Source organism: Ictalurus furcatus, chromosome 20 (genome assembly GCF_023375685.1).
Source record: "Ictalurus furcatus strain D&B chromosome 20, Billie_1.0, whole genome shotgun sequence".
NCBI classification, from domain to species: domain Eukaryota; kingdom Metazoa; phylum Chordata; class Actinopteri; order Siluriformes; family Ictaluridae; genus Ictalurus; species Ictalurus furcatus.
Genome location: NC_071274.1, coordinates 18924005 through 18939686, shown reverse-complemented (window position 1 = coordinate 18939686; position 15682 = coordinate 18924005). Strand labels below are relative to the sequence as shown.

Here is a 15682-nt window from a genome sequence, read left to right as displayed (position 1 = left end):
TCACACCTCCAGGGTCAGGGGTTTGATTCCCGCCAGGGCCCTGTGTGTGTGCGGAGTTTGCATGTTCTCCCCGTGCTGCGGGGGTTTCCTCCGGTTACTCCGGTTTCCTCCCCCAGTCCAAAGACATGCATGGTAGGCTGATTGGCGTGTCTAAAGTGTCCGTAGTGTATGAATGGGTGTGAGAGTGTGTATGTGAGTGTGCCCTGCGATGGACTGGCACCCTGTCCAGGGTGTACCCCGCCTTGTGCCTGATGCTCCCTGGGATAGGCTCCAGGTTCCCCCGCGACCCTGAAGAAGGAGTAAGCGGTAGAAGATGGATGGATGGATTTTCGGCATATTTTCCAGGTTATTTGTTCTAGCAATAGAATAAAGAGACTAGAAAGGATCTGTTCCGTAAAACACGGCTTTTCTGCTGCCAGTTTGTTAGCAAACCGATATGTCATGACGCATGTCGTGTATCATGGAACGTCATATGGAATTATGGAAACATGGAACTATGTCGTGCACGGTTGCTTAGTAGTTAGCACGTAGTTAGCCTCACACCTCCAGGGTTGTGCGCATGGAGTTTGCATGTTCTCCCAGTGCTTTGGAGGTTTCCTCTACGTACTCCATTTTCCATCCCTCAGTCCAAACACATGCGTTGGAGGATGATTGGCATTTCCAAATTGTCCAGAGTGTGTGAACGTGTGTGCGATTGTGCCCTGCAATGGATTAACACCCTGTCCAGGGTGTCCCCCGCCTTGTATCCCAAGTTCCCTGGGAGAGGCTCCAGGCTCCCTGTCACCCTGTGTAGGATAAGTGGTATGGATACACGCGTGTATACACGTGTGGATACACGCTTCAATTCTGTACCTGCTTGTGCTTGTGTTCTTTTATCCTGACCCTAATCCTACTGGAGTGTAGCAGAGTATAACAGACCTCCTGTGTCTCTGGAACGGAGGATTACACTGAAAGGACAGAGACACAGAATGTCTAGATCATGTCTGCAATTATCACCCTAGACATTTCGTCCTGTTTGGTATCGGAGGTTAGATGTTATGGGCTGAAATGACAGTTTTTCACATTAAGTGGTGTATAAATGTCTGTCGAGATTTGACCATGCAGACGGTTGTGAAGTAACAGACACTGAGCGAGATGTACAGTCAAGTGCAAAAGTTTGCACACCCCATGGTTTTTGAACAAGGGAAAAAGATCTGATCTTGTTTTACAAATAGAAATATAATTCCAAAATCCTAAAAAAAAAAGAAATGTTGGTGTATCCTGCAACAAGACAATCCAAAACAGCAGGCAAAGTCAGCAGTCTGAAAAGAGGTTTTGTCATGACCACCACTCTGCTTCGCCTATCTGAAGAAGGCAGTGCATGGCAGCTGACAAATCAATAAAAAAATTGGCTAAATGGGCCAAGCGATCTGCCAAAGATGGATCAAAAATGCACAGGATTACAGGAAAGCCATAGAGAGATACAAAAAATAAGGTTAGAAGCTGTTGTAAAGGTAAAGAGTGGATGTACATGGGGAGATGCAAACTTATAAACCTCAGTGTTTTGTTCACTATTAATATCTGGCTACTATTTGACAATCTTGGTTACTTGGCAGAATGAAATAGGGTCTGTGAAACCAAACAAACTAAACGTCTTGGCGCCTTTTCCATTTAGTCTACAGGGTATGCCAACTTTTACACTCGACCAAGACACCCGAGATGCTAAGTCACGAGGCTCGGACTTAATGCTAGAAAGGCACGATAGGATATTGTAATGTAGAACAGAAACAACAGGGTAAAAATAACCAAAGGAATCACAGAATCGTGGAAACGACACAGAACAGGTGAACACAGTAGGGTAGTCAACCCTAAGGAGTCGAGACAGGACTAGGATTGGAACGAAAGCACGTCACATGTTGTAAACCCGAAACAAGACGTGAACGTGTGCTGTCGTGTGCTCAGAAGTATACGAGTATACGCTGAATTGAATTTGTCTCGCACATCTTTTCATCTTCAGCTTATACAGCAAGTGATTTAAACGCGTTATCACACACTCGCATGGCTAATCTTACCAGATAAAAAAACTTTTAATTACACGAGTCTTAGGTTGCCGTGAAATCAATCTCCACTCGGTTAAAATGGCACAGGTGAAACCGAATGGTCCGGTTCTTGGAAAACGATGACGCGTCAGCGACACTGTCCCAAAACATGTGGATGAGCTCCTGATCTTCCAACCATGTTGTGACAGCTATAGAGTGTAATAATTGGAGGATTTCACAACGTTTGCACTGCATTTTGGAGAGATGTGCTGAGACAGCAGGTGTGGATAATTGGCAGTCTCAACGACGCAATAACCAGTGCATTCTGGGTAATGCTCCCATCTGCAAGAAAAGCCATTCGGTGCAACCCGGTGAAGCCGTTCATGTGGTGCTATAACGACATGCAGAGCATCCAGGGTGCGTGAGGCAGACACAACAGTGAACAGGGCCAAAGATGATGATCTTGCAAGTGTGTGTGTGTGTGTGTGTTCGTTGCATTGGATAATGCAGAGATCCTTGGTAGAGTTCAGCAACTCAGAGATCCACGGAGGAAACAAAAATACACCCCAAGTCAATATTACACACCGAGCATGTTTAAGTTCACGCTCACGGACGAGTGTGTGTATGTGTGTGTGTGTGTGTGTGGAGTGTGGGCGGTCTGAGTGCGGTGAGAAATTCAACAGGAGAGTGTGTGGTCACGCCGTCTGTGCTATTTTTCACCTCCAGCAAAACAACTCGTTCAAAAACAGGCTGATTATTACACAACTGCTGTTAGACAGAGAGCAGATTTGCTAACAACATGCCAGAAAAAGTCATAAAGAAGTACATTTACTGATTAGAGAAAACGTTAAGTTTTCTATATGGAGTCTCCAGTGCTCTGGGGTTTGGTGAGAGGCAGTTGGTGAGTACGGTGGCGTAGTGATTAGCACGTTTGCTTCGCACCGGGGACGGGGGGTCCGAATCCCGACCTCCGCCCTGTGTGCGCCGAGCTTGCATGTTCTCACCGTGCTTTGGGGCTTCCTCTGGGGTTTCCTTGACCAACCCAAAAACATGCGTTGTAGGATGATTGGCATTTCCAAAATATCCGTAGTGTGCGTGATTGTGCCCCGAATCCCCTGCGACAGGCTCCAGGCTCCCCTGCGACCCTGAGAAGGCTAAGCTGTATAGAAATTGGATGGATGGATGGATGGAGTCTCCAGTGTCCGCGCTTTGTAACGATAAGTTTTCCGTCATGGGAAAATCTTCATGTTAGGACTATCTAATTTCTCAGTGACACGCAAGATGTGTTTTTTGTCTTCAAGAGAGAGAAAAAAGTTTTTGAGGTTAATGAGGAAATGCCTGTTCTAACCATATAACCTGTTATATACCAGCTATAACACATAGTAAGTAATAACAAACTAGTCTAGCGGCTATTTCACAACATTACACGTGATAATTAAAAAGTACATGCCGTTGATTATAAAAAAAAATATTTATTTGTACAAACTGCTGTGGTATGAGATATTTTTACCTTTGAATACATAAATATTAAGAAATGAACGTTGCATAAAGTCGATTCATCAACATTAATGGAGTTCTGTCTTAACTGTTCACAGTCACTGGTTACACACGCGCCTGTAAAAGCAGCAGTATTTCCGCTGGAATAAAGAAATAATCAGAGCCCGCTCTGCACCGTGTTTTAGATGATCCGTCGTCCCATTAACACCAATCTGGTCATAATGAAGCACTCGAGCGGACATTAAGTGGTTAAGCAGTATGAATACAGGCTTAATGGAGCGTTACTCGGAGGTTCTGCGTTAGTAACGTATTTGCACTTCTCCATCTAACGGCTAGCTCGGGCATTTTAGTGAACGCTAGCATGTTTCACTGATGCACAATAAATATTTTCACCCATGCAGGCTTTTCTTTAATAAAGGAGATGCGTCTTACTTTTAATGTCAAAGGGAATATGGTCGTTACTAAAATACTGTGCCTTGCAATATTACAGAAGGCTGCGATATGTAAATTTACTCCACACTGGATCAGGATCATCCTGACCAGATCATCTCCGTGGCAGTAATAAGTGGGTGTGGTTACAGATCAGAGGATTTGTGGATGGACGCCTTCTTCTGAGGCATTCACACTTTTGAACAATGTGGCAAAAATTAGATGTAAAGAAAGAATAATTTTCCCTCCTCGGATCCTTTTCTCCCCTCCTCGGATCCTTTTCTCCCCTCCTCGGATCCTTTTCTCCCCTCCTCGGATCCTTTTCCCTCCTCCTCGGATCCTTTTCTCCCCTCCTCGGATCCTTTTCTCCTCTCCTCGGATCCTTTTCCCTCCTCCTCGGATCCTTTTCCTTCCTCCTCAGATCCTTTTCTCCCCTCCTCGGATCCTTTTCTCTCCTCCTCGGATCCTTTCCCCTCCTTCTAGAATCCTTGTCCCTCCTCCTCAGATCCCAAGTCATCACGCCGTTTATAAAACTGAAATAAAGGGAGATAAGTGCCTGCTGTTCTGTGTAGCCCATCACGCGTCACTCAGAATTCACCAGCTTGGCAAACCAGTCATTTGCAGTGAACACAAATAACAACAACTTTCTTATAAAGCAATCATCAGCAAGACTACTGATACAATACCCCAAACTGGCACTGGTCATGTGACATGATGAGATATATGACATCATCACACGACCCCTCAGACCCAGCTGTGACCGTTCTAAACGAGTGATCCGAGATATTACTTTCAATCTGAACTGCAGCATCAGCTTTGCCTTTAATGACAGAAAAGCCATTTCATACACCACTGTTCTAATCTCACACACACACACACACACACACACACACACACACACACACACACACACTCACACACACCCACAGGCTGAGACAGACGGACAGACAGACGGACAGACAGATGTGCACACAGTCGTACAGACAGACGGATAGACATGCGGACAGACAGATAGACGGACAGACAGACAGGGAAGCAAAGAAACAGTTAGACACAGACAAGCAGTCAGACACAAACAGACAGAGACAGACAGAGAAATAGAAAAAGACTAACTGACAGATAAAGATGCAGAGAGAGAGAGAGAGAGACAGACAGACAGACAGACAGACTGAGAGAGACAGACAGAAAGAGAGAGCCAGACAGAGACTGTCTCAGTTAAACAGACAAATAGGTAGAGAGAAACAGACAGATGCACAGACCGAGACATAAAGACAGATAAACAGATAGATGGACGGATTGAGATAAACATAGTCACACAGACATACAGAGGGACAGAAAGACAGACTGAGAGGCAGAAAGAGAAAGAGAGAGAGACAGAGAGAGATGACAGTCCATGAGAGTCCATGACAGACACAGACAAAGGCTGTCAGAGCTAGATAGATAAATAGATAGAGAAGGACAGATAGAAATAAATAGACAGACACAAACAAAGCGAGAGAGAGACAGATAGACAGCTTTACAAACATACAGAGGGAAAACAGATAGACAGAGTCGTACAGACAGAGAGAGACACTCAGACAGACAGAGAGATATGCAGATTGATAGGCAAATAGAAAGAGACGGCTTGACAAACCAAAACAGCACACCGGTTCACGAGCTGATATTTACACCAGGCAGCAGTGGATTAACGCTCATGTGAGCAAATGCAGATTTCTGGAGCTGAGAACAGAAGAGAAAGAGGAGAGAAACACAGCGAGATGATTTCTTCTTTACTCACGCAGCAGTGTCTCCGGTCTTAACCTTCACTTAACCTGCTCTTCACGTCCCATAAACAGAAATCAGTCAGCCGAGTCCTCTTTACAGACTCTACCTCGCACCAATACAAACCAATCACACAAGCCAAGATTCAATCCCTTCATGCATGTGTTGTACCTATCTTCAGTCAGCTCCAGAATTATTGGCCCCCCAAAAATTCAGTTATCGAAATGAATAACATACACAAGAACAGGAAAAGTTCTTACATAGTACATTTTTTCTTTATATCAAACATTCATTTCTAAATTACTGGCGCCCCCAAATTGCCTGGAGAGGTCTGCCTTTCCTGGTAGGAGACACTAGTAGAGGATCTTAGTCAACTCCTCCGTGTGCAACTTTTCAAACTCCTTCGTATTCTTACTGTGATAAAGACTGCTCTAAAAAGTTTAGTTTCCACTCAAACATCTGTGTCGGTTTGCTCATATGTCAACTGCTCGATTGTTCCAGACCATAAATGAATACTATTCTTAAGTGCTTATGTGGTTTTTTTTGGCCCTGACTGGGCTTAATCCTCCTTCTAAGTGTTTTTTGTTTATACGGCCATTACCTAACTCGAGCAGGTCATTAAATCACTCGTCTCTAAGAGAAAACTCTTTTTTTTTTTTAACAATTAGCACGTTCGCGTCACACCTCCAGGGTTGGGGGTTCGATTCCTGCCGGGTCCCTGTTTCCGGTTTCAACCCACAGTCCAAAGACATACATGATAGGCTGATTGGCAAGTCCAAAATGTCCGTAGTGTATGAATGGGTGTGTGGATGTGATTGTACCCTGCGACTGACTGGCACCCCGTCCAGGACGTACCCCGCCTTGTGCCCCATGCTCCCTGGGGTAGGCTCCATGTTCCCTGCGACTCAGTAGGATAAGCGGTACAGAAAATGGATGGATGGATGGATGAATACCTTTGGCACATGCATTATACTATGAATAGTACACAAATTATTTTTGTTAGAGAAAACGTAAGACGTTTCTTCAGTGGTTTGATGGGGGGGCGGGGTGTTGAATTATGATTGACGCTACGTATGATTAAATATCAGAAGCAATCTAGAATGCAGACAATTTTAATGACCACGTTTCACTTCCACATTAAAAGCGCCTGTTATATTAAGAAAGTCATTTTGTCCGGTTCCAGGTCTGTGTCATTATTCTAATAGCGCTCTCACATCCCTGTTCCTCTGCAGCAAATGACTGTAGAGGAAAATCCCAAACAGAACATTGGAGTATATGGGGGATTTTTACACCGCAGATCCTAAAGCAACTCCGTGAACGTGGGGTTACTTTTTTTTTTTTAACCAGATGACTGGAACAATCACAGTGAGAATACGACTACATCATGGAAGAAGTGCTCTGATTGACGCTGTTCTTTTATCTGATTGGCTGGTCAATTAACCAGATCAGCTGCAATGAAATTCTGAAAGAAATAGCTGAATGATGAAGCAGTGCTTGTAAATTTCACTAGCGGTTGGTCATGCTCTCTAAGTGTAAGGGACAGTTTAGTCTCTCTCTCCTATCAATCACAGTGACACTAGCCAATCATGGGCATCTCTGAGCTTGTGTATGTGGAGGAAGGCTTGAGGTGGGAACGCAGCCTGGATGTGACGCTATCACTGGGCACCACACACCTTCACACACTCATTCACAGCTTGGGGCAATTTAGCATAGCCAATCCACCTACTGGAATGTTCTTGGGAGGTGAGAGAGAACCGGAGAGAACTAGGACGAAACCCCCATGGTGACAGGGAGACCATGTGAACACGTGACACACCACACAAACAGTAACCCGAGCTCAGGAGCGAACCCTGAGGAATGAAATCTCTGTGCAAGTTGAGGAATAAATCAGTACAGCATCGAACACAAAATGCAGACAGAAATCCTCCTCACAAAGAAACATTTCTTTCAGATGATTTAAAAAGCCAACAGCTGAGATCAGACCAGACGTGATCCTAAATGAGGAGCGGGAGAGACAGAGAGGGAGGTTTGGGACTTGAGCAAGACTCTGAGGATGAAACGAGAGGCGTTCCGGCACCACACTAATGATGTATTGCAACTCGTGCTGATGAAGCTTAAGTGGTGGTGTTTCGGCACAGAGACTGTGGATTTCAGCAATCAGGACACCGGCACGCCCTCAGAGTCACGGAGGAGACACGGAGGAGTCGCGTTCCTGTCTGTAAACGCGATTCAGGGCAGGAAAAATGTTTCCGTTGCAAACAACCAGTTCGTCCAGCTTTCCCAAAGTTATACATTGTTGTTGTTTATTTCTACACAGCCTTCAAGGAAGTTTAACAAAAGGCTTTGAGGTCTAAATACAGACGGTTATTTTTAGCTGTTACTGTGAATATGCTAGTAATGAATCCCTTTTCACTCGAGGCCATTCATATTTAATGAGCTCTCATCCACTCTGGCCATCATTAAAAGGCTTTTATCCTGCAGAAAACATGTTAAAAGATAAACAACAGCACTGACAGGAGATATGTTATTGTGTAAAATGATTGTGTTTGTGTCATCATCAGACACACGACACACTGCGGCCATTTGCTTCCTACAACGAAAGCTCAAGGAATGCGGCAACGTCACACAACAGCGAATAACGAAAGGAACAATGCTTGAGCGTGCCGTGTGATGGTGCTCGAGTGTAAACATGTCTGCCACAGTGTGTGTGTGTGTGTGTGTGTGTGTATGTATGTGTGTGTGTGTGCACCGATGGAGGCCATTGCATCCAGCAGAGATGCATGTGCTGCAGGTTGAACGCTGTGGTAACACTGTTTCACTCCAAGGCAGGCACTGAATCACTGAATCACTGAGTCACTGAATCACTGAGTCACTGAATCACTGAGTCATTGCGCCTTGCAGTGCTGCAGCACCATCCAAACTCTCGTATTAGGCAGTACGAAAGCGAGAGACCGCTGTGCAGAGAAGCAAGGAAGCAAAGTGAACTCTAGCATGGTTTTATTGCAGTGAGAAAGTGATTTGACTGAATCAACTCAAACGCAGGAAGTGAATCAGACATGCCATGTATTTTTTGTAGATGCAAGCTCAAGCGCTGCAGAAATGCCGTGCGTTCTGGAGAGTTGAACGGATAGACATAAAGAGGAAATAAAACCTGGAAATATGAAATGTTTTAAGCGAATTATTTATATAATTACGGAGTGCCGGCTCAGGTGATGTTTGTGATTACTGCATGCACTTGGAAAAAGCTCGTTTCCATTTTTTGTTGCCGCGTGAAAGAGGTTTCAGTTGTACATGCCCCTCAGCCAATAGTTTACTGCTTTTTGGGTTGATGAATTACGTGCAGTGTGAAAACAACGTAAATCAAACAGCAAACGAACCAAAGCCCGACTGCAATAAAACATCTGCTTAGAATTAAAACAGTTCCTATGGTACGTCAGGAAGTGTAAACAGGAAAAGAAAAACTAGATCCAACCCGTCAGGACAAGAAGGTATCTCTAATTGCCTGTCAATTCAGAAAACTCCGTCTCTTTCATTAGCCTTAAGCTTTTCGAGTTTTGGTGTGGCTTTGAAGAGAACAATGAAAAAATGGCTGCATTTTTTATAGCATTTCTCTGCCTTAGTGCTGCTCTGTGGCTGTCAGTAACCATGAAGGAGGCGTGGCCTTATCATCTGTCAACTGCAGCGAAAGAGGCGTGGCCTCAACATCTGTCAGTTACAGTGAGGGAGGTGTGGCCTAAACATCTGTCAGTTACTGTGAGGGAGGTGTGGCCTCAACATCTGTCAGTTACAGTGAAGGAGGCGTGACCTAAACATCTGCCAGTCACAGTGAGGGAGGCGTGACCAAAACATCTGTCAGTCACAGTGAGGGAGGCGTGACCAAAACATCTGTCAGTCACAGTGAAGGAGGCGTGACCTAAACATCTGCCAGTCACAGTGAGGGAGGCGTGACCAAAACATCTGTCAGTCACAGTGAGGGAGGTGTGACCAAAACATCTGTCAGTCACAGTGAAGGAGGCGTGACCTAAACATCTGCCAGTCACAGTGAGGGAGGCGTGACCAAAACATCTGTCAGTCACAGTGAGGGAGGCGTGACCAAAACATCTGTCAGTTACAGAGAAGGAGGCATGGCCAAAACATCTGTCAGTCACAGTGAAGGAGGCGTGACCTCAACACCTGTCAGTCACAGTGAAGGAGGCGAGGCCTGAACATCTGTCAGTCACAGTGAAGGAGGTGTGGCCTAAACACCTGTCAGTCAAAGTGAAGAAGGTGTGGCCTAAACACATCTCAGCCCTAGTGAAGGAGGTGTGGCCTAAACACATCTCAGTCCTAGAGAAGGAGGTGTGGCCTAAACACATCTCAGCCCTAGTGAAGGAGGTGTGGCCTAAACACATCTCAGTCCTAGAGAAGGAGGTGTGGCCTAAACACATCTCAGTCCTAGAGAAGGAGGTGTGGCATACGCGCTTCTTAAAGTTAACACTTTTTTTTATTAGCATCAAATCGTTTGCACTGAATCACATCATCATACGCTGAGAGCACTGGATCATTGTGCATTGAATCGCTGGCTGCCTGAACTGTGTACTTTGTACACTGGATCACGTAAGATGATCATCGCATTGTCTCAAAAGGAACGATACACAACCCCAGGAGCAAACATCTGTGGAGTCAAATTTCCTGTAGGGCTTTAAAACAAGTTTCATCCTCACACGCCTCTCATCTCCTCCTGCCTTTCACGGCAGGACTATTCACCACAGGGCTGCTGCGCTGTAATCTTCCGTGACATCAGACTATTAACACCACGTTTTAACTTTCAGCGCTCCGAGTTATGGAGAGAATGCAGAATCACAGACACGTTTATGAGAGAATCCCTGTGGGATAAACGCCTACAGCAGGGGCCGCACTTCAGGCCTATAAAGTGCCGGGTCGTTTCTCATCTGCGGTACATGATGTAAACGAGCCTGAGCGTGGGATCTCTCTCACAATCTCTGCAAGTCTAAGTGGTACAGATTTTTCATGTAGCTCTGGGTCTGTATGGAATAACCGCTTCATTTATAATTATCAAGCCAAAACATCACACTGAGCCCACTTAACATGAGCATTAGAACAAAATTATGACGAGAAGTTTTATCCTAATGATGCTCGGAGCGCACAGAACTTGCCTAGAGAATTTCTTATTATAACACGCAAGAGTGCTAACGTTTCAATCCACGCGAAAAACACGCGTTAATGTCCTATCGCATTTGTTTATTTGCGCTTCTTAGTGGAGAGTAAACTCGTCCACTTCCACTTTCCATCACCTGCTCGTTCATGCAATTATCCAATCAGCCAATCATGTGGCAGACGTGCGGTGCATAAAATCATGCAGATTCAAGTCTTCAAAAAACCTATCCAGTGATCGTCTTCAAAGAAAAATGCCCTGAAGAATGCCCAGACTGGTTCGAGCTGACAGGAAGACTACGGGAACTCAAATAAGCACTGTTTACAACCGTGCTAAGCAGAAAAGCATCTCAGAATGCATAGCATGACGAACCCTGAGGTGGATGGGACACCACTGCAGAAGACTATATCCGATTCCGCTCCTGTCAGCCGAGAACAGGAATCCGATAGGAATCTGATATTTGTTGCCTGTAGGCTTTCATTTTGTGCTCTATACCATGCACATCGGTCCTTCAGCTGAGGACTTCTCACATACCTGGAAAAGCCTTGTGGCTGTGTGGCTGTGTGTGTGTGTGTGTGTGTGTGTGTGTGTGGGTTGTGAGCTTGGAGCGGGAATGAGCACATCTGAGGCTGAAAACTTCACTCACATGCACAGAAATGAAAACAGGCCAGCAGTGGGAACAGCAAACCTTCACACAGCACTGCAGCAAAACCAGTAACTGGGATTATTATGAAAGAGGATTATGGGTGATTACAGTTCATAGTCAAGTAGACTTAAGGGGAAACTGGTTTGCCAGTGTATTGGTGTCTGCTTAAAACGGGAAAACACACAGTGGGAACCTTTTAACTTGATTGGTGTGCTGATTGTGTTATAACCATCATGCAGCTACAATTTTCCATATAATCTTGTATAATACATTTGTATAATAATTCCAGGGGGGGTTTTTTTCCTTTCTTGGTGACCTTTTAACTAAATTATGACTTTCACTAATGCACCGTTACATACTGTACTTCCTCTCTTTTCCCCCCTCATAAACGCTGCCAGCTCTCACCACATCACTGCACTCTCATTTCATAAGAATCTGTCTTTATAATAAGCCTGTCTATAATAGATTATAATAACGTCCCGAGGGGTAGATGTATATCACACACTTCAGATCTCCGCTCTAACACACACTGTGCAAGAAGCATGACTGAGTACTGAAGTGTTTCTGGATTTGAGCTCTTTGCTTCAAGGACATTGTTTTAAGCGCTATCATCATCATCATCATCATCATCATCATCGGTAGTGCTCGCTCCACGAAATCCTGTACGGGCTGGTAATATTGAATTCATCCATCTATCCATCCATCCTCTATACCGCTTCTCCTTTTCAGGGTCATGGGGAAATCTGGAGCCTATCCCAGGGAGCATCGGGAACAATTCGGGGTACACCCTGGACAGGGTGCCAATCCATCGCAGAGCACAATCACATACACACTCACACACCCATTCATGCACTACGGACACTCTGGACACGCCAATCAGCCTACCATGTATGTCTTTAGACTGGGGGAGGAAACCGGAGCACCCGGAGGAAACCCCCGCAGCACGGGGAGAACATGCAAACTCCGCACACACAGGGCCACGGTAGGAATCGAACCCCCGACCCTGTTACTTGTCTAATGGGGGAAAAAACACACACCGAGTTTGTTGGTCTGCAACCCGCATGAAGCCAAGGGCGCCAATACTTTATCACAGACACACACACACACACACAAAAAAAAATACAATAAGTCTCCTGCTTTCTGTAACCGAGTCTTAATCTCAAAATACAAACGGTGCAGCACATATGGTTGACAACACTAAACCATAGTGTTGCCTTGCACCTCCGGGATTCCTATCCCGCCTCTGCCCTGTCTGGGCGGAGTTTGCGTGTTCTCCCCATGCTTCGGAGTTTCCTCCGGGTACTCCGGTTTCCTCCTCCAGTCCAAAGTCCAAAGACATGAATTGTAAACTGACTGGCATTTCCAAATTGCCCATAGTGTGTGAATGTGTGTGCAATTGTGCCCTGCGATGGGTTGGCACCCTGTCCAGGCTGTCCCCTGCCTTGCGCCCCTGAGATCCAGGATAAGCGGTATGGAAAATGGATGGATGGATGGATGGATGGAGGTAAATATCAGCAACAAGAAATTGTGCATTATTGTGTGTAAGTAAAAAAAACAAAATGAAGTTTGGAATGTGATTCTTGCTCTAAAAACCTTTTTAATCAAAATGATAGCTCACCAACCCACCTGCTGCATGCTTTTGGGAGCTCGGAGGAAACCAGAGAACCCTGAGGAAACCCACGTGAACACGGGGAGCACATGAAAAAGTTTGCACGGAGAGTAACCCGAGCTCTCAAATGAAAAGTGTGAATGCTACGCTACCCACTGTGCACTATTCTTAGCTGTTGTTGTTGTTTTTTTTTTTAACCCCCTGTTCATTAGGGATACACAGGCAAGAGGGGTAACTACACTCAGCATGGGTACTTCGTCACGCAGTACAAGAGAATGACAAGACGTGGGACGACGGATTCGTTACCGTACTGCATCACACCCTGTGGTTCTGTGGAAAAGCATTATGAGAGATGGGTGGATAAATATGAAGACATGCTGCTTGGCATACATGATCAGAAACAGCTGTGCAGGAAGTCCTTCCTATAATGAGATGAGCACAGATCTGCACAGCGGGAAGGAACCAAGGAGGAGCATGCAGATCCTGCAGCACAGCATGGGCCAAAACTGCAGGGAATCACCGGACCTGAGAGAGAGCAGTCAGGTTGTAGTGTGGGACTACAACAACCTCCCTCAGGGTGAAACTCACAGCTGTCAACACACACACACACACACACACACACACGCAGAGGAAAAGCAGGAACCACAAATAAAACAGCACCAAACTATTAACTCTAATAATCTGAAGGATTTCTTCATGTTGTCCTTCATTGTGCATTCTTGTAGAACACACGAGAACGCGCGCGCACAATTTTAGCCTTTTTTTTCTCCACCGGCTAACGTTCTGCTTCAGATTCCTCTCGTGACAGCACGGAAAACGCTTATTTTCAACATTAACAGCGTGAAAGAACGAGAAAAAGACACAACCTAAACGCTCTCACACACCTTCTATCCCGTATCCGACTCCAATGACGGTGTCCGTGTCCTCCGCCACAGCGGCCCCGGCTGAGGATGAGCTCCCTCCGGCCTCGGCCACCCTCACTGCTCCCTCCATCGGATCCGGGAGAATAGCGTCGTGTCTTTACGGTGATGTAGACGGTGATAACGGAGGCCTGGTCATTGCGGTGGTGGTGGAGGTGTGATAAAGCTACATGTTGGTGTACAAACACCTCTCTGTGAGGTTTTCCTGTCTGAAGAACGAACACACACACACACACCACGGCAAAAACTCACCTCGGATTGTAGCGATGGACGATTTGTAGAAGGAACCGATTCCGTTCCAAAGGAATCGATTCGCAACTCGTAAGAACTAACGAAAAGCGTGAAGGAAAATTACTATTTGCTATATTACTATCTGGTTTGTGTGATTAGTAGTAGTATCTGGTTTATGTGATTAATGGTAGTATCTGGTTTATGTGATTAATAGTAGTATCTGGTTTATGAGATTAATGGTAGTATCTGGTTTGTGTGATTAGTAATAGCAACTGGCATGTATGGTTAGTAGTACTGGAATAAAGTTGGCTTGTCGTTGGACGTTCGATATTCGTAGATATGCGGAAATTAAGGGACCGTCTCTAAAGTTACATACGACATTGTTATACACGATTCTAACTTCAATAGCATTTGAAGGGAATGACTTACAGTCATATAACCAACTGTAAAGTGTTCATGTAGGTGACAGTTATAATGCACACCTTTTAGAATTTTGATATTTAACCCTACAATGCATGAACCAAAAAAACCTTCACGAATGCATAAAGGGGGTCAAAATGACCCGTACTAGATTGAATGGTTTTCTTCAAAATATGGATGTCCTATTAATGAAATTATATATATATATATATATATATATATATATATATATATATATATATATATATATATATATATGACTATGTATGAATATATATACACATATATGTATGTATATTATATGTATATATATAATATACATACATATATGTGTCTATATATAGTCATATATATATACACACACATAATTTATATATATATATATATATATATATATATATATATATATATATATAGATAGATAGATAGATAGATAGATAGATAGATATATAGTGGTGTGTATGGTTAGTAGTAGTAGTAGTAGTAGTAGTAGTATCTGGTTTGTATAACACTGACCATCTGTGTTCATTACAGCCCGTTATTTTGGACTATTAAAATAACTGGAGTGAGGAGCGCCATCTTTGCTTCTTTCTTAGCCACAGACATGGCTATTATGTATACAAATTGTCGATATAAACCCGTAAACCTCTGAAATTATTATTGCCTACTACATAATATTTCCGTTTATTTTAATTAAATTTAACAACCCTCGCTCGAATCGATTCACCTAAACGGTTTGTTCATAAGAATCGAATCACCACAAATGAACCGCGTCCTACTGAGCCTCTCTCTACGTCACGCCCTCGCGCGGGCAGGTCTGCTACGTCATTGTAGTAGGCTATCAGCTTTCAAATGACGTCGAGGCCGAAATTATAAATGGCAAAAGACAAAAGGTGGATTTCAATGAAGAGGATTTGAATGTCAACTTCCAGTTTTCAACCTGCAACACGATCACTCAACAGAGATCTTCACACGCGAGGCCGAGTTTAGTGCACA

At 44.4% G+C, this 15682-nt stretch overlaps 1 protein-coding gene across 5 annotated transcripts in view; it reads right to left on the bottom strand.

Moving 5' to 3' along the window:
- The window catches only part of pip5k1cb (phosphatidylinositol-4-phosphate 5-kinase, type I, gamma b), a 51048-nt gene extending 36479 nt beyond the window's left edge, over nucleotides 1–14569 (bottom strand). For 3 of the 5 annotated variants that reach the window (XM_053651792.1, XM_053651795.1, XM_053651794.1), the window contains exon 1: nucleotides 14000–14568. In XM_053651792.1, coding sequence (XP_053507767.1) covers nucleotides 14000–14108 — 109 coding nt within the window. In that variant the 5' untranslated portion in view covers nucleotides 14109–14568. Of the gene's footprint in view, nucleotides 1–13999 lie in introns of all 5 variants that reach the window. The other 2 variants (XM_053651791.1, XM_053651798.1) reach the window with 2 other exon arrangements.
- Between the last annotated feature and the right edge of the window lie 1113 nt (nucleotides 14570–15682).